Source organism: Crocuta crocuta, unplaced genomic scaffold, assembly GCF_008692635.1.
Source record: "Crocuta crocuta isolate KB4526 unplaced genomic scaffold, BGI_CrCroc_1.0 scaffold190, whole genome shotgun sequence".
Classification (NCBI taxonomy): Eukaryota; Metazoa; Chordata; class Mammalia; order Carnivora; family Hyaenidae; genus Crocuta; species Crocuta crocuta.
The window spans coordinates 7,329,275-7,350,794 of NW_027527955.1; the positions used below are offsets into that span (position 1 = coordinate 7,329,275).

At 40.8% G+C, this 21,520-nt stretch overlaps 1 protein-coding gene and 1 long non-coding RNA gene across 2 annotated transcripts in view; one reads left to right on the forward strand and one right to left on the reverse strand.

Annotated features, from left to right (window-relative positions):
- Positions 1-15,760, reverse strand: part of LOC144222065 (uncharacterized) — an 18,237-nt gene extending 2,477 nt beyond the window's left edge. Inside the window, exons 1-3 of the long non-coding RNA XR_013332275.1 lie at positions 15,582-15,760; positions 14,278-14,391; positions 11,206-11,259 (exon numbers count right to left, since the gene is read on the reverse strand). This is a non-coding gene — a long non-coding RNA (uncharacterized LOC144222065). The remainder of the gene's footprint in view (positions 1-11,205; positions 11,260-14,277; positions 14,392-15,581) is intronic.
- Positions 15,761-16,108: 348 nt separating this feature from the next.
- COG6 (component of oligomeric golgi complex 6) overlaps positions 16,109-21,520 on the forward strand; it is a 76,190-nt gene continuing 70,778 nt past the window's right edge. The window contains exons 1-2 of the mRNA XM_077752577.1: positions 16,109-16,325; positions 18,955-19,098. Of these exons, the coding sequence (XP_077608703.1) occupies positions 16,173-16,325; positions 18,955-19,098 (297 nt within the window). The 5' untranslated portion in view covers positions 16,109-16,172. The remainder of the gene's footprint in view (positions 16,326-18,954; positions 19,099-21,520) is intronic.

Consider the following 21,520-nt stretch of genomic DNA (forward strand, 5'->3'; position numbering starts at 1 on the left):
AGGCGCCCCTCTTTTTTCATTTTTAACATGGACATTCCTCCTCCTCACTCAGATGCAGTGGGTCTGTGCCGAAGATCAAAGCTCAACACCTCCCAGAAGCCTACACTGTAATTTGCTGAATCCTGGGTTCATTAATTCTCCTTTCCACACCAGGGAAGATTAAATGAGCGAGAGGATGGAGTGAACATGGCAGGTAAATATAATACGAAGGTTTTGGTAGGTGCCTGGGTGGCTCAGTTGGTTAAGCATCTGACTTTGGCTCAGGTCATGATCTCACGGTTCGTGGGTCTGAGCCACCGCATTGGGCTCTGGGGCTGACAGCTCAGATTCTGTGTCTCCCTGTCTCTCTCTTCCCCTGCCCTGCTTGTACTCTCTCTCTCTCTTTCTCTCTCTCTTCCTCTCTCAAAAATAAATAAGTAAACATTTAAAAAAAGGTTTGGTTAAATAAAGTGGAGAATTGTTTGTACTCTTTGATTTGATTCTTTCCTATGTGAATTCTCTGGTGTCCAAAGGTGGCAGAATTTAGAACATTCTTAAAAGGTCAGTTTTGATTGCTTATGGGCCATGCACTCCCGGGCCCGGGGCTCATTAGGAGCGAAGGGTGGCCATGTATAGGTGTGGTCATGATGGATGACTCTGAATTAGCGTGACCTGTCCTCCACCTGCTCCACATTATGGGTGTTTTTCTATTTTCAAGAAACTTCAAGGTTCTTTGTCATTTTTCACACTTATTATTCTTAGTCCAGTAAACTGCCCTTTGTGTTTCCCAGGTGGAACTATGAGAACACCACAAATAAGTCTGGGGCACATTCAGGGAGTACCATCTTTAATTAAAAATAAGTGCACTGCCACATTATCTCCCAGAATAGACTCTAATGACAAGTATTTCAAGTACACATCAAGTAGATGTGTGTGTGTGTGTGTGTGTGTGTGTGTCTGTGTCTGTGTGTCTGTGTGTATGTATATTTTATCCTTTTGTACTGGTAGGTTATTATCAGTCCTAGTCATGATGTTTGCAAGTATTTTTTCCAATTGCTAAATAGTCAAAACTATTGAGTGTAGAAGATGATAAAACTAGCCGGGCAAAATATGATGTAACCTCCATTACCTAAATTGTCTTCGCTGTCTGTGCCGATGGAACATGGATGGATGATATCACACTGAATTAACAATTCTTATTATATCAGTAGGACAGCCAGTCCTCTAAAATCAGCTTGTATACAATCAATGACTGAACTGGTTAATAGGTAAAACTAGTTAATGTGTAATGTGACCAAACCTATCAAACCTTGCAGTCACCTCTTGTTTTTAAAACGGTATCCTATATAAGCATTGGTCAATAAATAGGAATGGGTGGAATAGAATAGAGAACCCAGAACTGGACCCAAAAACACATGGCCAACTAATCTTTGACAAAGCAGTAAAGAGTATCTCATGGAAAAAAGACAGTCTTTTTAGCAAATGGTGCTGGGAGAATTGGACAGCAACATGCAGAAGAACAAAACTACACCACTTTCTTACACCACACACAAAAATAAACTCAAAATGGATGAAAGACCTGAATGTGAGACAGGAAACGATCAAAACCCTAGAGGGAAAGTGGGAAACAACCTCCTTGACCTCAACTGCATCAATTTCTTACTGTTCCCAAGGCAAGGGAAACAAAAGCAAAAATGAACTATTGGGACTTCATTAAGATAAAAATCTCCTGCACTACAAAGGAAACAACCCACAAAACTAATAGGCAACCAAAGGAATGGGAAAAGATAGTTGCAAATGACATATTGGATAAAGGGCTAGAATCCAAAATCTATAAGGAACTCACCAAACTCCACATCTGAAAAACAAATAATCCAGTGAAGAAATGGGCAGAAGACATGAACAGACACATTTCCAAAGAAGACATCCAGATGGCCAACAGACACATGAAATGATGCTCAACGTCACTCATCATTAGGGAAATACAAATCAAAACCACACTGAGGTACCACCTTGTGCCAGTCAGAGTGGCTAAAATGAGCAAATCAGAAGACTCTAGATGCTGGCGAGAATGTGGAGAAATGGGCACCCTCCTACACTGTTGGTGGGAATGTAAACTGGTGCAGCCCCTCTGGAAAACAGTGTGGAGGTTCTCAAAAAATTAACACTAGAACTCGCCTATGACCCAGCAATAGCACTGCTAGGAATTTACCCAAGGGATACAGAAATGCTGATGCATAGGGCACATGTACCCCAATGTTCATAGCAGCACTCTCAACAATAACCAAATCATGGAAATGTCCAGCAACTAATGAATGGATAAAGAAGATGTGGTTTATATATACAATGAAATACTACTTGGCAATGAGGAAGAATGAGATCTGGCCATTTGTAGCAAAGTGGATGGAACCAGAGGGTGTTATGCTAAGTGAAATAAGTCAGAGAAAGACAGATACCATATGTTTTCACTCATATGTGGATCTTGAGAAACTTAACAGGAGATGAGGGAGGGGAAGGGGGAAAAAAGTTACAGAGAGGAAGGGAGGCAAACCATAAGAGACTCTCAAATAATGAGAACTGAGGGTTGATGGGGGGTGGAGGAAAGGGGGAAAATGGGTGATGGGCATTGAGGAGGGCACTTGTTGGGGTGCGCACTGGGTGTTGTATGGAAACAAATTTGACAATAAATTATATGAAAAATATAGGAATGGAAATAGTCGATAAATTGAGACATGGTAGATGAGTTTAAAATGTAACAGCATTCACCTTGGTAATGGCCTTTAGAGATTTGAGATGTTTTTTTCTCCCCCAAATCAGAGAGTCATGTCACTGAAAGGAACTTCAATTTGATGTTCCACCAAATGGAGATGTCTCTTCTCCACCTCTCTTGAGGATTTTCAGTTGGCTCTTGCTTCACCACTTCCAGTGAGAAGGAATGTATAACCAGCCTCTTACTGGGCAGCTCTAAATGACAGAAGGTGATTTTGTTTCCAAAATCCTCACAAAAATGTTCATTCTTCTGCAAGTCAGGTCTGTGTGATTCCTAACGTTAGATTGTTCTACAGTATCACACCGTCTCCTAACACATGCCTATTGCATGCCAAGAAATTTGCAGGATAATTGTTAGGAATTGAAAAATTAGTGAGACCCTGTGCCTTTTCTTAAGATGTTTACACTCCGTTGATAGAAGAAATAATACATGTGCATAATTATTTCTAATTCATAGTGTCAAAGAAAATCTTCCAGTTCTATAAACCTCTGTTCACAGGAGATCAAAAGTAATTATACCCAATGGACATTTCATGGAGAAGAAACCTGGTAGGAAGAGATACTGAGGAAATAATGTGGAGAACATTCAAGGCAGAAGGGAGGACACGTGGGTAGAGGGGAGAAAGACACGGGGCACGTTTAGAAACAAGGAGTATAATGCCTGGTGTGCAGCATAAAATAAATATGGGGCAGTAGTGTGAGTGACACAGAAGGATTTATTCCTCACACGGCTTAGGGGCAAATTACAGAGTACCTGGAAACCAGAGACAGCAGTTTGGATTTGACTGTCTACACTAGCACTCCCCAGAGTGGGGTGTAAACTCTGAGAGGTATGTAAGAGAATGCACTGGGGTATGAGGAGATGTCAAAACTTCAGTTAGTTTTATTGTTTTTTAAGTTTATTTATTTATTTTGAGAGAGACAAAGACAGCACTAGCAGGGGAGGGGCAGAGAGAGGAGGAGAGAGAGAATCCCAAGCAGGCTCCACGGTGTCAGCCTAGAGCCCAACAGGGGGCTCGAACTCAGAAACGGTGAGATCATGACCTGAGCTGGAACAAGGGTAGGGTGCTTAACCGACTGGGCCACCCAGGCGCCCCAAACTTCAGTTAGTTTTAATTTTTAATCTTAAAAATTAAAAAAGAAAGCATTATTAAAATTTATTCTATTGACCGGTTCCCTCACTGACCATGTTTCAAGGTCACATGTCTTTTGTAATGGACAGTGTGGGAGGCATCGTGAGGGAAGAGTGGGTGCTCCAGAATGCTGAGAGGGTGGGATGTACCTTCACTCTGTTGGTTTTTAGTGAGCTGCTCACTGCAACATGCTACCTACGTTTCAGCAAGTTTGCAGATTTGGGGGCCCAGTTAGGTGGATTTATAGACTATGCTACCCTAATGTTAACTAAAGCCATGCTCACAAAATGCAAACAATTTTGGTATATGTGCTGCCAAAGTGAGCCCTGGCAAATAGTTATACAGGATTTCTTCAGAGAACTCACAGATCGGAGATAATACTAATAACACCGTCACAGATAAATAAAGTGGCAGAGCTGACATTCCTTTTACCCTAAGTACAAGGTGTCCATTGACCACATTATGAAACAAGCACAGGGGCAATTTGATGAGACCTGACAAGAGATACTCTCCTAAGAAATGATATTTGAAACATGGATTCAGAGCCAATGTTAGTTATAATGAGCCTTCTCATAAATGGTATGCTATGGATCATGCCTTTGTGAAATCTTGACGCTTTTTACTTCTTTTTGCCATGATAGCCCTTAAAGTAGGTATTGAAATAAACTGACCTTGGAATAGGAAGGGGAACTCAGCCAGCGCCTCACAAAGTATTAACCCAAGTTTTCAAGCATATGACTCCGATACATATGCCATACAGATGAATAAATATACACAAAACCTATTCATATAAAACAGTTTATCAAATTATATGCTGTGGAAATAAGCATATATAATATTGGTGATAAAAAATTTAGGGAGCTAAAAGTTCTTTGAAACATTAATAAAATATAATTGTTCAAATACTTTTATTTTCTGTCTCAACTTTTTACATTTTTATGCCTGCTTAAATTTATTTTTTAATATTTACTTGTTTCTGAGGGAAAGAGAGACAGAGAGAGAGAATGCAAGTGAGGAGGGGGCATAGACAGAGGGAGACACAGAATCCGAAGCAGGTCCAGGCTCTGAGCTGTCAGCAAAGAGCCCAAGGTGGGGCTCAAACCCACAAATCATGAGATGTAGTTGGACGCTTAACCCATTGAGCCACCCAGGCGCTCTTTTCTATACTTGTTTAAGAACATATCTAATGTGTGAGTACAGTCATAACTAAAGTATAGATTTATAAATATGTGTCTGTATACTGTAGGTTCTCAAACTGTTTTTCCTGAGAGGGGGTGATAGCTTTCAAATTTTTCAGGAACTACTGCTTTATGTTTTTGAATTGGGATTCATTAAAGGTTTTGATCCAGGAAGTGATACATCGAGATATACCAAGAACTGTAGGGGGGAAAATGGTACCAGGATGCTATTAAAGCAACAATTAGGTAATAAAATGTAAGAGAGAAAGAAGGGAGGTGACCCAGAAGTCAAGGCTTCAATAAAGGAGAGAGCGGTGGAAATAGGAAGGAGAAGCTAGATACAGTAGATATTGTATGGGTAAGACCTCCAGGATTTCAATAAATGGTTCATTACTAGAGAAAGTGAAGAGAGTAATGGAGGCAAACCAAAGGTAACCAGGAGTCCCCACCCCCCACCCCCAGATAACTGAACCAAAGGCAAGGACATTGATAAAAATACAAATGCTGTTTTCCATTCGGTTTAGAATGGAATAGATGATCTGCAATTTGAGTCATGGCTTATTTAAAGAAATCAGTCTATCTATTTATTCATATTAATTTTTAATTTACTCAACAAATGCTTAATCAACTCCTACTACATTCCAGAAACTACATAAAGTGCCAAGGATTCAAAGATCAATGAGCTTGCTTCAAGCCTCGGGGAGCCCACAGATTAGTGGGAAGAATACAAATGTATTGATGATGACATATAATGTGAGAAGTGCAATTACAGAGCCATCTGTAGGGTGATTTGCAAGCACGTGGAAGGGACACCTGGCCTGGGTGGGGACATTTTTGGAAGATGAGGCTCTGGAGAAGAGTAAAAGAATGACGGAGGGCTAGCCAAGGGGAGAAGAAAGGGATGTGTTCCAGGCAGAGGGCACAGGAGGGCCGAGGCACAGCACAGGTATGTGGGAAACTCAAGCAGAAGAAGTTCAACAGAAATCAGATTCCCTGGGACAGGTGGACTGCTTAATTCTGCACAGAGGCCAGGGGCTCATATCTTCTGCAAAGAGAATCAATAGCCATCAATAAAAGTGGTGTCAGGTCTATGCAGAAGGGCAACAGGAAGGGGTCAAATTAAACGAGGTCTGTGGTTTATATCCTAAAGCTGCAGCATAGAAGTTGAACAATGAAAATATTAACTGGGACGATTTAAACAGGAGACATTACTATCCGCTGATTAAATGCGGTAAGTGTTAAATAAAATTAGGACGAGAATGGACAAGTAGACACAAGTAGAAGCTTGCAGAGTCAGATACATGCATCCAAATAAGGCGGAGGCCATGATCAGAGCTCCAGGAAGCACACGAGTGCTCACACCTCACTATGGAAGTGTGTATATGTGTGCGCCAGAGGAAGCCGGAAGCTGAAAGACGATAGGAAATGTGTGAAACGCTATGTGCTCAGCATGAAAATGAGAAACTGTTGCATGAGCTGGGCAAAAATGAAAGATTATTGTTTGGTTCCACCCCTGGTGGTGAGCTATAGCTCGCATGAATGTGGCAACGACGTGTCACTCTACAGATTATATGCTACATCTTGCCCGCATTGGATTCCATCAAATCCTCATGACTCAGTAACCCGGGTGGCATTACTATATTTTGCAGAGGAGATAAAGAATGGCAGGCGACAGGTGAACTGCCCAGTGTCACCCTGTGGCCAAGCTGAGACTCAAACCACAAGACCAGAGCATTGACCACTTCGCTAGGGGGTTTCAAATGGGCTCCACAGAGTCCAAAAGGCCTCGCAGGGGCAAGCGTGGTGGACATTTGTAATTTTGGGGCCATCAAGCATCATTCTCCCTTCTCGCGGTGATAATACATCAAGCCTTTTGGAAAATTAACTTGTGACAATTGAGGTGCTTTTTTCTTAAACATATATGGATAGCTTTTGTATACAGAAAGAAATCTTTACATCTGCATTTATTTTCATTTACAGTCAACATATGAAAATATTAAATATAAGTTATACATGTAACTTATATATCAAATAAATCTACTTACAAATCTAGTGATTCTTAATTAATACTCAGCTAGTCTCTGAATTTAAAATACCAAATTTCCCCAAACATTTAAGTACAACTTATAAATTTAACTCATGTTAAGCATTTCACATTAAAGTCATGCAAAGTGTCTGTTCTCCTAAATAATTAAAAGTCTTTGTAAATGCAATTGTTTTAATTATCTGAAACTTTTCAACTTAAAATAAATATTTAATACATCTGGTTTTCTAAAATACTTCAAAGAGATAAGCAAGTGGAATTACAAATCTTACAAAATTTTCTTTAGTACTTAAATGATACTTACAAACCTAATAATAAAGCTTTGATACCTCAGATTTATTTAAACTTATAAATCCTGTTAAAAATGTATCAGATAAGGGGCACCTGGGTGGCTCAGTTGGTAGGGCGGCCAACCTCAGCTCAGGTCATGATCTCACAGTTGGTGGGTTCGAGCCCCGCATCGGGCTCTGTGCTGACAGCTCAGAGCCTGGAGCCTGTTTCAGATTCTGCGTCTCCCTCTCTCGCTGACCCTCCCCTTCTCACACTGTCTCTCTCTCTCTCAGAAATAAATAAAATGTTAAAAAAATTTTTTTAAATGTATCAAATAAGACTGCATCTATTAAGTTTAAAATCACAAAAAACACTTCAAATGAAAATTATAAGTTTAATATGTCAGATTTAACATATAAGATTTTTTCAATGTTTATTTATTTTGATAGAGAGAGAGAGTGAGCATGTACGCAAGTGGGGGAGGGTCAGACAGAGGGTGAGAGAATCCCAAGCAGGCTCTATGCTCAGTGCAGAGCCAGATGCAGGTCTCGGTCTTACAACCGTGAGATCATGACCTGAGCCGAAATCAAGAGTAGGATGCTTAACTGACTGAGCCACCCAGGCACCCCTAACATATTAGATTTAAGAACAAGGCAACACATTTTTTGGATGGTTATATACTGTTCAAATTTCCCATTTTCTTATGTATTTATTTTCTGCGTAATGTCTTAAATTTGGTATAGAAATATTGATTCCAAGGATTTGATTTTCTCATTATTTTTCCTCTGGTTAGTTTTACATTTTCCTGGAGTTGCTGTCATTTATTATCTCTTAACTCAAAAACTTTCAAGTGATGATCAGAGATTCTGGACAGGGACTTGGAACCTAGTGGCAATTTCCAGAATAACGATACCTGAGCTGCCTATTAATATACCAGACCTTTTCAGGGGAACCTGGGTGGCTCCGTCACTTAATTGTCTGACTTTGGCTCAGGTCATGATCTCATGGTTTGCGAGTTTGAACCCTGTAACAGCCTCTGTGCCGACAGCTCGGAGCCTGGAGCCTGCTTTGGATTCTGTGTCTCCCTGTCTCTATGCACCTCCCCTACTTGTGTTCTGTTTCTCTCTCTCTCTCTCTCTCTCTCACACACACACACAAATTTAAAAAAAAATTTAAAAATCTGCCAAACCTTTTCATATAGAAAGGAGGTTTTTCAAATCCTTGTATTTCCTCGCAAATGGTTTCATACAGCTATTCTGAGCCATTTGAGTTTTACTATAACTCTGGACACAACTCTCACTATGACACCTTCATAAATATAATTGCCTAATTATACCTCTCACCCCACCTAGCTGCAGTTAACCTCTGCTGTCTGCTCAATGTTAACTGGAATCTTCAGGGACAGTCCCCCACCTCTCCCTGGGCTGGGATTAAAATGAATCTCTTTACTACCTAGTTGATTTTGCACCTTTCTTAATACATTGCTTCCTTATCTGTCTCCGAGACCACAAATTTATAGCTATTAGGTTGACCAGAATTAACTTTCTGGTGTTGCATGCTATCAGGTTGAGATTGTAAATCATGATGTCCTGACCAATGGATAGGCATGTGGCCAAAGTGGACTTGCTTCAGGACTTTAATGTTGAGCAAAGGCAAAACAAACAAACAAACAAAAAAACCAAAATAAATAAAATAAAATAAAACAAAACACAACAAAAAAACAACTTAGCAAGGAGTGCCCTGAAACCCAAAAAGTGGTTCTAGCCACTGAGATCTCCTATTGCTATTGGTTCTTAGTTGAGTCTTCAGGCTTCCCTTCAGCCCTTTGAGCCTTCATACCCTTCCAATAAATTACAGCCAGTTACATTGCAACCTCAAAACTCCAAGTGATACAGGCAGCCTAGAGGAGGCCGTATGGATTAAGAAAGGGCTGTCCTTAGTGGAGAAAGGGCAAGAGCCTGACACATGCTTCATTCAGATCAGCCACACTGTTATCTGTCCTTTAAATTTCGTTTGAAGGAGGTTGGACATAATTTTATTGCTAAAAAATTTGAGACCATTACCTCCACGACTGCTAAGGTTTCAGAGAATTTAAACTGAAGGATGGGAACTACTGCCGAAAATGTCTGAATAAAAAAGAAAATGAGAAACTTGAGGCCGCTTTCAAAATTCATGAAGTCACAGAGAGATCAGAGAAATCAGTATGTATTGCAATGTGAGAAGCCTCAATTCTTAAACACTTAGGAGTGATCAGTAAAGGCAAAGAATAGGTGTGAAAAAAGGGCTGGGAAGTTGTGATTAAAGATGCATCGAGAACATGGGATCATTACTCCAAGTCCCTGAGAGAAATATGCAGCAAAGACAGAACGTGCTATGAGGGCCTCCACAGAGAAATTGATTTAACCAAAAATGAAAGCTAAAACTCTCATACTCATTTTCTCAGCTTTTCTAGAAACTAGAGTACGGGCCTGTGCTTTAGGTTCTACTAAGGAGACACACAAACACAGAAGCACAATGAAACTAGCTGTGGAATTTTCCCTGGAGGTGGTGTCTGAGGCGCAGTTGTTTCCGATGGTAAGCGGTGCTGAGGTAGCCAGCGGTAGGCACAACATACACAGAATCAACCAAAGAGGCCAGGGTTTGGCTTGGGGTTAGAGATGTCTCCAAAAACTTGGTCTTGGAGTCATTTCCACCACAGGTCTGGCAACATTTTCTGAGCCTATTTTCTGAGCTTGGTTCTCCCTTTCTCACAAGGATTCTTTTACTTGTTCATTAGCAACTAATCCTCAGCGAAAAGATAGGGAAATACAGTATTTTTCTAACTGGTCTAACTGGGGCTGACAAAGTAAAACTGCCTAATATTGACGGACAGGGCTTGAGCAGCCTGTGGCATGCAGTGGCTAAAAAAGTTAATCAAATTATTGCCCATGTTCACTCTGGAATGACAGGCCTGTTAACGGAAAGGCTTTGGAGGACCAGGTAGCTCTCACTGCAATGCAAGTTCTTAATAATCAGATGAACAGAATGACCAGCTCTATGGATGTCAGTCATACTTCTTCCGAACCACCCGTAAGTTTGCTCATTTGGGGCCATGAACAAAGTAAAATGGTGACAGTGGTAGTTTCAATGACATGGATTTCCTTTTTCCTGTCCACCAACTATGCTGAGTGCCCAAATTTTCCAGCCACAGCCAAACCTGAGTCTCTGGTATACTAACATACTCCAGAAGGACGAGCAGCCTTTGAATGATTAGATTCTTTCCGTCACGTAGGGAGAAATGTTTTGTTCTGCTGAACTAGAATCATACTTGAATTTGTCTCTTTTACTACCATCCACTGACTTACTGAATACCTTATTTACCACCATAATTTCACATGCAACATTGCTTCTTCCCTAGGAAACTGCTTTACACTGAAAGAAGTAATGTAATGCCTATGGAATTCGTTAGTCTTACTATGTTTTCCATTATGAAGAAGCAACTACGAGATAGTGCTAGAAGCTATTCATGATTCATTACTCCAACAGCAAGAAGATAACACCTCATAGGTTTTATGCATGCTATTCTCTGAGCTGGAGATCAGAATTTGTCCTATTTCTCCCGGAGCCAGAATATACGATCTACAGATAAAGGGCGTGGGTAGGAATGGCATCTCCCACCATGTTTATTACACACTTGGCAAAGATTTTGCTCTTGGTCTCCAAGAGTCTGGCACTGCTGCTGATGTTGACTCTGGAGCTCTCATACTTCTAAAAGTATAAGAACAGATGCGTGTTACTTCAGAGCTTAGATCTTGTGATTAAAAGTGTCAGGGCCCTAGGAAAGAGGACTTACCAAGAGGAATAATAGTTGTCCGAGTAGAACCAGATGATGAGACTCCTAGTGGAACTGGGTGAACAAACAAAAAAGGAGGTTATCTCGTTGTGCAGAGTGACGTATCCCCGACCATAAAGGGGAAGTTGGGTGTTGCTATATAGGAGAGCCAGAAAGAAGAGCCAGGACCTAAAGAACTACCTGTGTACTTCCTAGGACTTCCATGTCCTGGGGCAAAATTAAAAGGAAAGTACAATAACTTAACACAGCCAGACCCATCAGAGGCCCAGCTGCTCTTGGTATGGAAGGTTGGATCACCTCAATGGATAAAGAACTTTGATCAGCCGATGTGCTGGCCAAAGACAAAGGGATCATGGAAAGAACAGAAATCCTGTGTTCCGATAACAGCTTTGTGACAATTGTAGAAATAAAAACTATGACATTACCCGTTTTGTGACTTTTCTTTCTTGAACAACACTTTTTAAAAAATCAGTCCTTGATAGTTACTTTAGTTTAATCCATAAGCTACATGATATTGAGGGGAATGAAACAAGAGGGAATTTTGACTTTGAGCTTCTGACTTCAGGGGCGCCTGGGTGGCTTAGTCGGTTAAGCGTCCGACTTTCGCTTAGGTCATGATCTCGCGGTTCGTGGGTTCGAGCCCCACGTCGGGCTCTGTGCTGACTGCCAGCTCAGAGCCTGGAGCCTATTTCAGAGTCTGTATCTCCCTCTCTCTCTGACCCTCCCCTGCTCACGCTGTCTCTCTTTATCTCTCCTAGAAATAAATAAAAATATTTTTTAAAAAATTTAAAAAAAGATTCAATTTTGAGATGTTACCTTAAAGGATAAAGTAAGTACGGTTTTGGTTATGTGGGAAATAAGTTGCAGTAAATGAGGTGAAAATATTTTTTAAGCATAAGTATTGGGAAGAAGAGTGCATGTTGATATTATCCACCTGAAGGGATAAACTATAGTTTAAAAAGCTTATAGTTTAAACTATAGTCTAAAAGTAGACATCTGCCATATACGTATATGTATACATGTGCGCATGTGTTGGGGAGGGGGCTGCATAGTATATGAATATTCTTTCTATTTTTGAGTAATTGTCCACTTTCTCAGCTCCCCTGACAACGTGCACAAATCTGTTACCTAAGCTCTTCCAATGCAAAGCACTTGTCCTAGACTTTGAAACAACAGAAAGTGGAACAAAAGGCAGAGGCAGTGGAGAATTCTTCAGAAATGGTAAAATTTTAAGCAACACAGTCTTCAAAGAGCATCAGTCGTTGTGTCATGGAAGCATCCTACGTCTGGGGTCAGGACTGTGGTTGCTGAGACCTGTGGGCCCCACGTTTCAGCAGTAATGACAATGGGGTCCACAGTGAGCAGCTGTGTGGAGTGATTTTTGGCAATCGTCACCTGTATCCCATCTCCTTTTGTTTCTGCCCTTCCTGTTGATTCTGAGACTTACCCAATATTCTTTTGTTAAATAAATTTCTCCTTAAGCCACCCACAGTCGGCTTCTATTAATTGCCATTAAGAACTCTAACTCAGGGGCACCTGGGTGGCTCAGTTGGTTATGTGTCTGGCTCTTGGTTTTGGCTCAGGCATGATCTCAGAGTTTGTGGGTTGGAGCCCCACATTGGGCTCTGCGCTGGCAGAATGGAGCCTGCTTGGGATTCTCTCTCGCTCCCTCTCTCTCTGCCCCTCCCCTGTTTGTGCTCTCTCTCAAAAATAGATAAACATTTAAAAAAATTTTTTAAAGAAAAAAAATGCTGGTGTCAATGTGAAGGCAATAAGAATGGTGTCAAGCCAATGCCAGCATAAAACACATTTGAACGTTTAGCTACAAAATTTTTGCCTATGTTCCAAGTGAGACATGTACACAACTCAAAACGAAAGCCAAGGAAGCAGTAAAAGAATTTGGCAACTAACTGCCAACTTAGCTGTGACCTAAGGTTAGCTATATGTCCTTGGAAAGATTTTGTTCATTTTGGATTAGTCATCAGAGAACCAATTACACGATAAGGTGGCAATGATCCTTATGCTGCAGGGTAGTTATCAAGATAAGAATAGTGTATTAAAAAGATCTAGCACTGAGTCGGATTATCAATAAATTTGAATGCTAAGTGATAAGAGCTATTGCTATTAATACCGTGAAAAATATAGAGGGCTAAAAATTCTATAACTCACCGGATGTGGCTTTAATAAATGTCATCTTATACTTTAATGAAGCCATACCAGTATAATATGACTTCCACTTATTTCAGAAGCCAAAGAGCAAGGAAGCTTAAATAACCATTGAAAGGAGAAGAGGCGGAAATCGGGGAAGCCCTGCTTTCAACCATCACTTGGAAAGTAAGAATCTCTACATTTTACTCTACAGCACATTTCCCCTGGAGTTCTGTAAGAATCCTGTACTCTTTTTTTTCAAGTTTATGTATTTATTTTTGAGAGGGAGAGAGAGAGAGAGAGAAATAGAAAGCGAGCGGCAGCAGGGGAGGGACAGAGAAAGAGGGAGATAGAGAGTACCAAGCAGGATGAGGGGCTCAAACCCACCACCTGGGAGACCATGACCTGAGCAGAAACCAAGAGTCAGATGCTTAACCAACTGTGCCACCCTGGTTCCCCAAGAATGCTTTGCTCTTTTATGAGCATGTTTTAATTCTTCCATTAAACTAAAATATTTAAACTAGAGCCTGTCTTTAAGTCTTTTCGTGCTCTAGTGTACTGAAGAGCTCAAGATACAAAATTATCCTTCACATTTTCATGAAAAGAAAACCTTTATGTTCAATTACATGAATACATATATATAAATAGGTCTCTGCCAAGGCTCACCAGACTATTTATTTTAACTTTGGAAAAATATTGAGTTTAAGCACTTAACTTATAATTTATAGTTAGTCTTATAGAACATATGATAATTTAAAAAATGAACAAATGGTTTTAAGTATGTTTAAATTGCACATTAATTTCTGTCTTTATACTACCACATATTGTTCTAATTTTCAAAAGATTCTGTTTCTTTTTTTTTTTACAATTGCAAATTCAAGGAAGTATAAGTGAGCAAAGAAAAATAGGCCATAATTACCCTACCTTGATAATCTCTGTTAATAATTCACTGGCACATGGGTAAGATTAGGAATTTTCAATCCATTTGGAAAGACACAAAATGAAAAGTAAAAGCCTCCCTTCCACAGGAATGCCATCCTGAAACAAGAGAAAAAGCTTAAATTTACATGTATCCGTCTCTTTCTTACACACAGGGATCATCACACTATGTGCATTATAATGCATCTTGTTTTTTTCACATATTGTATTTTGGAATTCTTTCTACATTAGCATTTAACTTTCCTTTCTAGTAGGTAACAGTTGCATAGTATTGTTTGTTGTTGTTGTTTTAAAATTTCTTTATTTTGAGAGAGAGAGAGCAGGGGCAAAGAGAGAGAGAATTCCAAGCAATCTCCACACTGTGAGTGTGGAGCTTATCATGGGGCTCGAACTCACAAACTGGGATATCATGACCTGAGCTGAAATCAGGAGTCAATCGCTTAACTGATTTAGCTACCCAAGTACCAATTGCATGGTGCTGTACTGAGTGAACAAACTATAATTTACTTGTTCAGTACTTTGTCAGTGGACACTTTGGTTGTTTCTAGTTTCTCTTTCTTTTGGTCCCTCCCTCCCTCTTTTTTATTTTTCCCTCAGTAGCACTTTACAGTTTTCTTCATCTAGGTCCTGTTGTTTCTTTTTTTTTTTTTAATTTTTTTTTAATGTTTTATTTATTTCTAGGAGAGAGAGAGAGAGACAGCATGAGCAGGGGAGGGTCAGAGAGAGAGGGAGTCACAGACTCTGAAACAGGCTCCAGGCTCTGAGCTGGCAGTCAGCACAGAGCCTGACGCGGGGCTCGAACCCACGAACCGCGAGATCATGACCTAAGCGAAAGTCGGACGCTTAACCGACTAAGCCACCCAGGTGCCCCAAGGTCTTGTTATTTCTTATTGGAGTCACAGGAACTTTAGAGTCTTTTCTTTTTGCTAGCTGAGTCATTTCTTCACTTGTTGGGATTGGGATGAGTGTTTTCGCCAGGTATACATATATGTATACGTGTTTATCTGTACGTAGACCACACACAACATAAGGCAAATTAAGGACAGAAGCTAAATGGTTTGTGTTTCAGAAAAATACTAAACAAGTTCAGAGATTTTGCTCTGATTCAATATTTTTAGTGAGAAATTTAAAAAATAACGTTATTTGTATATCTAGACCCTCTGGGGAATTTACTTTTCATTTTATTACTCCTTCATCTATTATTCTACAGCTACACTGGCTTTGGTCAATTCATGGAATGCCCAAGTTTCTTCCTGTCTTTGGACCTTTCCATTTATACTCTCTCCTACCTGGGAATGGTTTCACCTCATGTTTCAGATTCTCCTCCAAATCTCAGTTTAAATGTGAACTCCTTGCCAGACCTTCCTGGGTGCAGTAGGACCCTCCCTTTAATATTCTCTTTCCATTGCTCTTCAATACCTTCAGAGCTCTCATCACAATCTTAACATTTAACTCCTCTGTCTTAGACACCCCCTAACGCCTACTCGAGTACCTAGCATGTAATATACCTTCAATAAATTTTAAAAAATCAGGTAAAGTTAATTACAGTAGAATTAACGTTTACTAAATTTACATGCCAGGCACGGATGTCAGTGTATGCTACTTAAACTTAGCTTAGAGTTTCATAGATTCAGGATTCTGAAATCCTTTTCATCGTAATCCCCAAACTTTAAATCTGGTCTCCCCTTCCCACCTGCCCCTACGTCTAACCCCGCCCCTCCCGCCGCGTGGCTCAGCTGAGCAGTCGGGGCGGAGTCTTCCGGGACCCGGGGCGCATGCGCGGCAGACTGCGCACATGCGCAGTACTCGCGCGGCCGGCGCGGCTGCTTGCGGAGAACCGTGGTGGTCCCCAAGGAGCTGGGGGCGGGGTCCGCTGCGCTATGGCCGAGAGCGGCGTGGAGGTCGTAGCAATACCCGCGCCCGGGGCTGCCAACGGCCTCGGCAATGGGGCAGGCGGGACCCCGGCGCAGACCAACAACCCGCTGTCGCGGAAGCTGCGTAAGATCCTGGAGACGCGGCTGGACAACGACAAGGTAACCGGGGCTGTCAGGGCCCGCGGTCCAGAGTTGTCCGCGGGGCTGAGCCTCGCCGGGAGAGGCGTCTGTTGGACACCCACTCCTCCCTGTTTCCTCCATCCCTCCGGATCCGGCGTGGGGCGGGTAGGAAGAGGGGGGCCGAGGGCCCCTGGAAAAGTGAAAAGAGGTCTTAGATGTCACCCCTTATTTGAAAAACCTTTCCTGGAAGACTCTGGATCCGGCGGTGAAACCTCCGTACCCCGGAGGTGTTCGGGGGTCTGAGCAGAGAGAGGAGAGCCCAGGGCAGGCTTCGAAGCCCATGACAGAGTAACTTACAAGACAGGACAACTCAAAGCGGGGGAGGAACTGGAGACCCGGATGGGCATAACTGAGCGTTTCCACTGACGACTGAGAACGACTGGAATGATTTGCAGCGCGAGAGAACTGCTGCTTGCACAGGGCTCAGACGAAATAATCCGTACCAGTTTTGGTTGTTAGCTAAGCACTGTCTGTGATATCTGCGGCCACGCTGTTTTTCTTTGCAAGATAAGCTGTCCACATCCTCTCCCAAGTACCACCTGAAACTCCTCCATCCAGCTCGTGTCCTAGATGATGATCTCTTCGGTATCTTTGACTCTTTAGGCAAAGAAAAAGTATATGTAGCAGTCAGAGACCTTTGTAGATAAATTTGTAGGTAACTGAAAAAAGCCATCAATAAGAATGTATGTAAAAAAAATAACATTACATAGTAAGAAAGACCGGCTCTGGGGCCGCTTCTTGTTGGATACAACCATCAAACTGAAGTATTATGATTTGAGGAAGTCTTTTAATTTCTCTAAGCTTATTTCTCATCTTTTCTAAGTTGGGAATTCTCCTGGTAGCTTTCTGAGGGTGGTTGTGAGGATTCACCAAGAGAATCTGTCTGGAGTTCTCAGTCCAGTGTCCAGCCCTTACTTAACTTTCATGTTATCATATAATTTATTGTGTAATGTGTCTAATACTGACATTTATGAGCTCATTTAATACAGCGACTATGATGTAGATAACATCTCTCTTTTTACCCAAGAGAAAAATAGGATATGGAAAGAGCGTAACTAAGTTCAGCAGTATAACCAAATACCTGGGGGAACTGTAATTTGCACCTGTCTCTGTGATCTTGTCCATTCATGAGTTACTAACCACTTCTTTGAGCCAGGCTAGGAAATTTCAAGGTTGTAGTCAAAAGAAATGACTTCATTCTGTGGTTTTTCTTTATCTTTTTTTGTTTTGAACACTAAATCTTCATAATACTCTTTTATATACTGAACTGAACTTAAATAACTTTACTGTTTTTGTCAGTCCAGCCAATATCGCGCAATAACATTTTAATTGAAACATAGAAACCCATTAGGATATAGGCTAGTTCAGGTGTAGGAGTCGATATCTGGAGATAAGGGCACTATTGCATATCCTGGGCTTGGTCTCTTTCTTCCTTCTCTCCTCTATGCATATTCTCTCCGTAAGAGAACTCTCTTTCATGGTTTTAAATAGCAAAAAAGGGTGGTGATTCTCAAATTTTTAACTCTGTTCTTGACATGTCTACTGACCTCCAGATTTGTACAGTCGATTGTTAATGACAGCTCCAATTAGATACCTGATTGACATCATAAAAACTTAACATAGCCAGACCCTTAGTTCTTCTCCAAACCGGTTCTGCTTTCCACTATTAGTAAAGACCATCAGTTGCCCACACAAACAAAAAGGGCATAAATAGTTTTGACTCCTGTCATTGTTTTCAGAGCCGTACATTCAGTCCATTAACAAATCTTGTAGGCGCTGCGTTGAAAAAAATTGTTTGGGATCGTCTTCTCTTCATCGGCAATGCTACTGACTTGTTCTAAGTCACTGTCAAATCTTGTTTGGATTATTATCGTTTCTTCCTGCCTGCCTCCTTTCTTGCCCCTCCCCCATCTGCTCTCATCATAAAGTTGGAATAAACTTAAACATATTTAGCACATTATATCACTCCTTTGCCGAAAACCTCTGTTGGACCGGTGTGGTTCCCATGGATGGCTTTCCTGTCACTCAGGCCTCTATTCAGAAATCACCTCAGAGAGGCCTTCCTCTAAGTTCTGCTGCTGGTTACTCAGTTCCCAGCCTGAAGGCTACAGGTGGTACTTATTTCTTATATACTGTATCCTTCCAGAGATGGTTTATCTGTTCACTGGCACAGATGTATGTATACAGTCCTTTCTCTTTTGTAACAGTTGGTATTGCAACTGTTTCCATACATTGTTGTTTTACTTCCTGTATCTTGAAGTTTGTATGATATAAGTACATAAAGAATTTTCATCTTTCTCAAAATGAATATATCGTAATTTCTTTAACCAACCCTCTTTACACGGACAATAAGGGTATATGCAGTCTTTACAATGCCAAACTATTCTGCAGTGAATAATCTTATATATATGCTGCCGTATACAAGTAAGTAGATCCTTACTGTGTTCTGGAAATAAGTTTATTATTCCAGTAATGTGAAGATCACCCAGTATTTTTTGATTGTTTAATGCAAACATTATTTGAAAATGATTTCATTAAAATTTGGCTTGAGTTAGGGAGACATTTAAAAACCGGCCCCAATAATTGTCTTCTGTTATCACTTGTGTAGGAGATGTTGGAAGCTCTCAAGGCTCTTTCAACCTTTTTTGTTGAAAACAGTTTGCGGACTCGAAGGAACTTACGTGGAGATATTGAACGTAGAAGTTTATCCATTAACGAAGAGTTTGTGAAGATTTTCAAGGAGGTGAAGGAAGTATGTCAATTCTTTTTGTTTTACATTTATTGAGAACTTAACTGTATGCCTGACTCTGTGCTACGTATTTTTATGAATTGGGTTGATATGTTTACTATTCATGTACCGTGTTCAAATAGAAAACTAAACTACTTACTCTGGCAGCGTCTAGGTCCTTCAGTTGGTGTGATTTCTGAATCTGTGACCTCCACAGATGCTGCTTCTTAAAAAGCTGTAACATTTGTTCTAGGATATTCTCTTAGAAATTTTTCCTTTTCTTTTTTTTTAAGTTTTCTTAATGTTTATTTTTGAGAGAGAGAGAGAGCGTGAGCAGGGGAGGGGCAGAGAGCGAGGGAGACACAGAATCTGAAGCAGGCTCCAGGCTCTGAGCTGCCAGCAGAGTCCAATGAGAAGCTCCATCTAACGAGCCCTGACATCATGACCTGAGCCGAAATCGGATGCTTAACCTACTGAGCCACCCAGGCGCCCCGTAATTTTTGCTTTTTTAACAAGAACAAGAAGAAGAAACATTTCTTTAAGTGACATTCCAGTGAAGTTTTTCCTTACTGAGTAAACCTCCTTCGATGACTACTTCTCCATTGGAGATTAATTAGGATTGAGTTATTTTATTGCATCACAAATTAAGAAATTTTCAGATTACTTCAGTGCATAAATAATAATTTATCGTATTTGAGTGAGCAGTCTACTCACCATAGGGTAAAAATAGATTTCATTTATTATGTTGTTTTATTTATTATGCAGTACTTTGTTAATGTTAATATCACATAGTTGTTCCATGTGAGGTATATGTGTTATACATAGTGTTAATGACTAATTAATAAATAGATCCTATTTAATAGTTTAGAAAGATTTCATTGAGCTAAAATCTGGAAGGTGGAAAGGAAAGTTTGGAAAGTATTCATAAAAATAGAGTAGGGGCGCCTGGGTGGCTCAGTCTGTTGAGCGTTCAACTCTTGATTTTGGCTCAGGTCATGATCTCATGGTTTGTGAGTTCAAGCCCCATATTGCACTCCATGCTGGCAGTGTGGAGCCTGCTGGGAATTCTCTCTCTCAACTTCTTTCTTTGCCCCTCCTTGGTTCCCTCATTCTCTATCTCAAAATAAATAAACATTAAGCAAAGATAGAAAGAACCCATGAGCATATCCAGATTGTGGTTTCTAAACACCATTTCCCACTGACAGGGACAGTCTTGCACGTATCAGAAAGCGGGGAAGCTGTCTAAGGCTATCGGAAAGTGGCCCAAGAACTTTGGAGCTAAATTGATGAAGCTTTCGCTGCTCAGAGATAGGACATTTAGAAGATCAGTAAGAGTAACTCAGTGGACTGAAACCTCCCAAACATGTTTAAACCCGCATATTCATTGGGATACTAAAACCCAAACAGAACCCTCATTGGTTATGTTTGGTGGATATACGGGAGCCAACTTACTTTGAAAACTACTAAATAAAAGGAAAGGGTCAAACATTTATCCCATATTTTGTTCCAACTACACAGAGTTGTTGAGGGGAGGCTGCTCTTTATAACTTTATTCCATCAAAGAAATGAAGGATTGATACAAGATTTTGCCACCGCTGTTGAATTTATGGATCCAGTTCAAGTTTTCTGAACGTGGGTGGCAGTATTTATCTTTTGGGTCAGACAACTGGGGACTGTCTTCCACTATTTAGGATGTTGAATAGCATCCCTGACCTCTATCCAAATGCCAGCAGTACCGCTTTTTCCTTCATCGCTCCACCCCAATAGTTCTCCTGACACTGCCAGATGCCACACTGGGGGACACGATTGCCCCATTGAGCGCCACTGATCCAGCCAGTGGTCGTCACTGACAGCTAACCTCACACACAGAGAAACAGCCATATCTGTCTCTTCTAATAAAGGTACACAACACCGTCTATGAAAAGTTCTTGCCAGAAAAATGAACCAGAATATAACCAAGCTTCTAGGCCTGCTAGTTGGTAGAAAATACTGAGGTCAGAAGAATATGTTAACACCACAAATATGCAGTCAGTAAGTACGGAGTGTTGGAACTGTACAAATGAACTGGTCTCCTCAACAAATACCTTGTAAGAAAAACAGAGAAACAGGGAGGAGTGAGACTCCGTAGATTAAAAAAAAGAAATGAGAAATAGCAACCAATTGCTATTTGTGACTCTTTGTTAGTTCCTGACTTGAAATAATTATTTAAAATTGAAACAGTTGCAGACACTGGGATACTAACAAGACATTTGATATTAAGAGATTATTGTTGAATATTTAGATGTGAAAGTGGGCGTTCTTTTAAAGTTTATTTACTTTAAGAGAAAGAGAGAGTGGGAGTGGGAGAAGGGCAGAGAGAGAGGGAAAAAGAGAGAATTCCAAGCAGGCTCTGCACTGCCAGCACAGAGCCAATGCGGGGCTCGAACTCATGAACTATAAGATCATG